The sequence below is a fragment of the Triticum dicoccoides genome, chromosome 7A, assembly GCF_002162155.2.
Source record: "Triticum dicoccoides isolate Atlit2015 ecotype Zavitan chromosome 7A, WEW_v2.0, whole genome shotgun sequence".
NCBI classification, from domain to species: Eukaryota; Viridiplantae; Streptophyta; class Magnoliopsida; order Poales; family Poaceae; genus Triticum; species Triticum dicoccoides.
The window spans coordinates 705,098,474-705,103,322 of NC_041392.1; the positions used below are offsets into that span (position 1 = coordinate 705,098,474).

The 4,849-nt window shown below is 56.3% G+C and overlaps 1 protein-coding gene across 1 annotated transcript; it reads right to left on the reverse strand.

Moving 5' to 3' along the window:
• Nucleotides 1–208: 208 nt before the first annotated feature.
• Nucleotides 209–2,212, reverse strand: LOC119330918 (serine carboxypeptidase-like 34). Its single transcript, XM_037604053.1, has 4 exons — nucleotides 1,930–2,212; nucleotides 1,698–1,805; nucleotides 1,498–1,593; nucleotides 209–1,390 (listed from the first exon to the last, which is right to left on the reverse strand). The coding sequence occupies exons 1-4, from the start codon at nucleotides 2,210–2,212 to the stop codon at nucleotides 408–410; spliced, it is 1,470 nt and encodes a 489-aa protein (XP_037459950.1). The 3' UTR covers nucleotides 209–407.
• Nucleotides 2,213–4,849: the final 2,637 nt, after the last annotated feature.

Here is a 4,849-nt window from a genome sequence, read left to right on the forward strand (position 1 = left end):
CAGCTGCACCTTTTGAAACTACATTTGCACGTAAAAAAAATTCTAGCGCAACTCTAGGTTTGAAGTATGCGATTGGATAGTTATGGCATTTGGAAACCTGAAATTGTACAGTTTTTTAAAAAAATTTAGGCTTTGGCCGAATTGCACGCAACTAGTTAAGCACATTGAAACGCAAGATCAAACAAAACGCAAGATCAAACGCAAGAACTAACCAAGGAGATCACATGTCCTATTAATTAAGTGGGAAAAGCTCAACAGGTAATGAGCTCTTTTTGGAGAGAGAAAAAAACTCGAACTAATTTTCAGCTCACAAGTTTTGAGCTCTAATCTGAACTAGGAATCGAACCTAGCTAACTGATAAATCAAACGATCTCTAAGCACGCAGTGGGTGCTAATGAACGAACTAACTAAGCGACGATGGCCTTGGCGGAGAGCTCCTCGCCGGTGAGGAAGTGCGCGAAGACCTGCCTGGCCTGCACCGGCGTGATCATGGGCACCATGTGTCCGGCGCCGCGCACGGTGACGAAGGTGAGCCCGTCGTAGACCACCGTGTACCCGCCCACCTGGTCGCTGGTGAACCACTCCCTCCACCCCTTCTTCGTCGCGAGCCCGAGCTTCTTCAGCGCGAGCCGCGTCGAGGTCACCGGCACGCGGTCGTCGGTGTCGCCGCTGAAGACCCACACCCGGATCCCGTCCTTCACCAGCTTGCCGATGGCCGGCAGGGTCGACGCCGGCGCGTCCGTCCAGTTGGTCAGCGCGTCGCTGCACGGCTCCCAGCGGTACGGGATTGCGCCGGAGACGTTGGCGTGCAGCGCCTTCTGCACGTCGGCGCGGTTCAGGTAGTCGAGGATGTGGTAGTCCCCGCAGGGGTCGTAGGCGTTGTAGTAGGGCCTGCCGCCGCGGTGCAGCTTCCCCAGCGGCGTGCCGGTGCCGGCGAGCTTGGAGCGGCGGCGGGGGGAGGAGTTGGTGGAGTTGACCATGGATTTGGTGCAGGCAGGGGTGTAGAGGCTGTAAAGGTCGATGTCGTTCATGGCGTTGAAGAAGTCGTTCCATGCGTTGTCGCAGGCGTCGCTCTCCATGCCGTCGTCGGGGAACTTGCAGTTGTTCTTGACGGCGGTGTAGATCCCATCCGAGACCACCGCGTGGTCCCAGGCGTAGTCGACCAGGCCGCGGTCGTCGGAGCTGGCGTCGATGGCGGCGTTGCCGATCAGGATCCCCTTGAGGTTGACCTTGTGAGCCCGCGACGCCTTCTTGTTCATGTGGACGATCTTCTCGGCGAGCTGGGAGACGTAGTGCCCGGCGTAGCTCTCGCCGGCGATGTACAGGTCGTGGCCCTTGAACTGAGGGAACTTGTCCAGCCAGTTCACGAGGAAAGAGTATGCGTCATGGGCTGTCACAAAGCAAGATGAGATCCGATTAATTGTCATACCTCTTAATGCCATGAAAGGAATGATGATTAATTAGATCTATAACTAATTGGCAATTATCTTGGCCTACCAGTGAGGTTGTCGCCAAACTGGCCGAGATCGGCGGTGGTGTTGGTGTAGGAGAAGCCCACGCCGGCAGGGGACTCCAAGAACAGCATGTTTGCCTCTGTTCAACAGTCATCAAAGAGAACAATGGTGCACGATTAATCAATCGGAATGAACAATTATTACTACATGATTTGCTTGGTAATAGATGTAACTAGTGCGTACCTTTGTTCCATGAGTGGGGATTCAAGGCAATCTCGGGCTTTCCCTTCTGGATCAAGAAGGGGCCAAGCTCCATCATCGCTCCATACCCCACGGACGAGCATCCAGGCCCTGAGATTATCCAATATTAGTTTCATCTCATGCATGGAACTCAATGGAATGAAATGGATCGAGTAACTAAGTGTACACTGATTAGCTAGATCGCATCTACTAAACAAAGTAATATTTAATCTACCTCCGTTGAGCCAGAGGACGAGGGGCTTCTTGGCGACGTCGTGGGTGGCCTCGAAGAGCCAGTAGAAGAGGGCGCGGCCGTGGGTCTCGTTCACCGTGACGTAGCCGGAGTAGTGCCGGAAGCCCACCTGCTCCGTCTGCCCCGGCAGCATCTCCACCCGGTCCGCCTCCTGCACCTCGAAGATCTTCTCGAACCCGGGGTGGTGGTGCCTCGCGGCCACCACCGCGACGGCGGCGGCGAGGAGGAGCACGCGCAGCAGGCTGCTCGACGGCGAAGTGGCCATGGCTGCAGGCGCGCGGCTGCTTGGGTTACTGGTGTCGACTGGGTTGGTGTCCATGCACAGTGTATGGGCGCCCATATATATGCGCCCGGCCGAGATCGATCAGCTGGCTGCTGGCGATCGTGGAGGAGATTTGTTGCTGGTTTCTTGGAGGTGGGTGGGTGGGATAGGGTTTGTTTCTGGTTGTTAGACTATGTATAGCTTCTGTACCTATGTACGTATATAGTACATATTGTAACACAACCATTATATATAATGAGATAAGCCACCCCTAGAGTGTTGTGCTGGTTCCCCAAAACTTATTGTCTTACATGGTATCACGCTAGGTTACGATCGCTTCCGCTTCTAAACCCTAATACCCGCACCGCCGCCGCAGCCGCGCCACCGATCGCGCCGCCGCCATGTCGAGCGCCGCCACCACCGGTTCCACTGCTGCGGGCTTCCTCCCGGCCTCTCTTGCGGCTCTGCTCAACCACCCGCTCGATGCCGTCTCTGTTCCGGCTCCGATCGGGACAAGGAGCATCGGCTCCGTCTTCTCCACGCCGCCGGCGCCCTCGCTTGGGCGTGACCTCGTGGTCCACACCGCGGCGCCGCCGTCCGCTGCGGACTCCGCAGGCGTCGTCCCTCCGCTCCTGCCGCAAGCGGATCACACTGCCCCGCTGGCGGGGTTGGCGGCGTCCGCCCCGGCCGCGGGCCTTGCGGCGTCCGCACCGGCCGCGAGCTTTGCGGCGCCCGCCCTGGCTGCGGTCCCGCCTCCTCCCGCATCGGCTTCGGTGCCTCCGGCTGCCTCCATGGTGTTTGCACCCCAGGCAGCCTCCTCGATGGGATTGTCTTCGCCGCCGCCGTTTCACTTCGGTCATCTCATCACCATCAAGCTCTCCGCCGACAACTACATCTTCTGGCGTGCGCAGGTTCTCCCGCTCTTGGGGAGTCACTACCAGCTAGGCTACGTCGACGGATCGCTTCCCTGCCCACCCGCGCTGGTAGACAGCGTGCACGGTCCGGTCTACAATCCGGCCCATCGCGTCTGGACGGGGCAGGACCAGGCGAACCTCTCCTCCATCCAGGGGTCGCTCTCGCCGGCAGTTGCCGGCCTTGTTGTCTTCGCGAAGACGTCTCATGAGGCCTGGACCATCCTTGAGCGCACCTTTGCAACGCAGTCCCAGGCTCGTGTCTCTGCACTCCGTCATCAGCTTGGAGAGTGTCAGAAGCTTGACTCCACTGCCACTGAGTTCTACAACAAGGTCAAGGGCCTCGCCGACACATTGGCCTCCATTGGACAGCCCCTCACCGACTCCGAGTTCAACTCGTTTATTGTCAATGGTCTTGATGAGGAGTATGATGCCTTAGTCGAGATCATCAACGAGCAGGGCAACTCGACACCCATGCTGGCACACGAGGTTTTCTCTCGGCTCCTTCTCACTGAGCAACGGGTCGAGACTCGCCGCACCAGGGGCACTGGCTCCCTCTCGGCCAACGCCGCCACCAAGGGTGGCCGCTCTTCTTCATCACCCCGGTCTCCCTTGGGGCTGCCACCGTCGCCCGCCTCGGCCCCCCCACCTACTGCGACCTTACCGAGGGCTGGCGGTCCACGTGTGTGTCAGCTTTGTGGCCGCGATGGGCACTGGGCCTCCAAGTGTCATAAGCGCTTCCAGCGAAGCTTCCTTGGTCTTGGCAATGACGGCAAAGATACACGCAACAATGCCCGTCAGGTCGCCATGGCTGATCGTCCCGCGCCGCAGAAGCAACAGGGACACACTCAGTCCTACTCCATCGATCCACACTGGTACATGGACTCTGGGGCGACAGAGCATCTAACCAGCGAGATGGGGAAGCTTCACACTCGTGAACCCTATCATGGCTCCGACAAGATCCACACCGCCAATGGAGCAGGTATGCACATCTCTCATATTGGTCAAGCATCTCTTCTCACTAGACATGCCAATAGGAGTCTTCAGCTTCGCAATGTTCTTCGAGTTCCATCTGTGACCCGTAATCTTCTTTCAGTTCCTAAACTCACACGTGATAATAATGTGCTTTGTGAATTTCACCCTTTTGATCTTTTTATTAAGGATCGGGGCACGAGGGACATTCTTCTTAGTGGGCGGTTGTGCCAGGGCCTCTACCGTCTGGAGCATCCTGGTGTCGCTCGTGTTTTCAGTGGAGTTCGGGTCTCTCCGTCACAGTGGCATGCTCGTCTTGGTCACCCGGCCACACCTATTGTCCCTCATATTTTGCGTCGTCATGAGCTTCCTAGTTTGTCTAGTCATAAAGATGTAGCAGTGTGTGATGCTTGTCAGCAGGGGAAGAGTCATCAACTTCCTTTTTCGGAGTCCAGTCATGAGGTGAAACATCCTTTAGAACTTGTGTTTTCAGATGTATGGGGTCCTGCTCAGACTTCTGTCAGTGGTCATAATTACTATATCAGTTTCGTTGATGCTTATAGTCGCTTTACCTGGCTTTACCTTATTAAACGCAAATCTGATGTGTTTGATATTTTTGTTCAGTTTCAAAAACATGTTGAACGTCTTCTCAAGCACAAAATTGTTCATGTCCAGTCAGACTGGGGGGGGGCGAGTTTCGCAACCTCAACTCTTTCTTTCAGTCGCTTGGGATAGCTCATCGTTTAGCATGTCCACA

Bases quoted from the DNA above. Each gene is read 5' to 3' on its own strand.
- LOC119330918 (XM_037604053.1), bottom strand. From the start codon at position 2,212: ATGGCCACTTCGCCGTCGAGCAGCCTGCTGCGCGTGCTCCTCCTCGCC. The intron at 1,806-1,929 runs GTAGATTAAATA...GGATAATCTCAG, and splicing joins CGTCCTCTGGCTCAACGGAG to GGCCTGGATGCTCGTCCGTG. The intron at 1,391-1,497 runs GTAGGCCAAGAT...GCTTTGTGACAG, and splicing joins GTTTGGCGACAACCTCACTG to CCCATGACGCATACTCTTTC.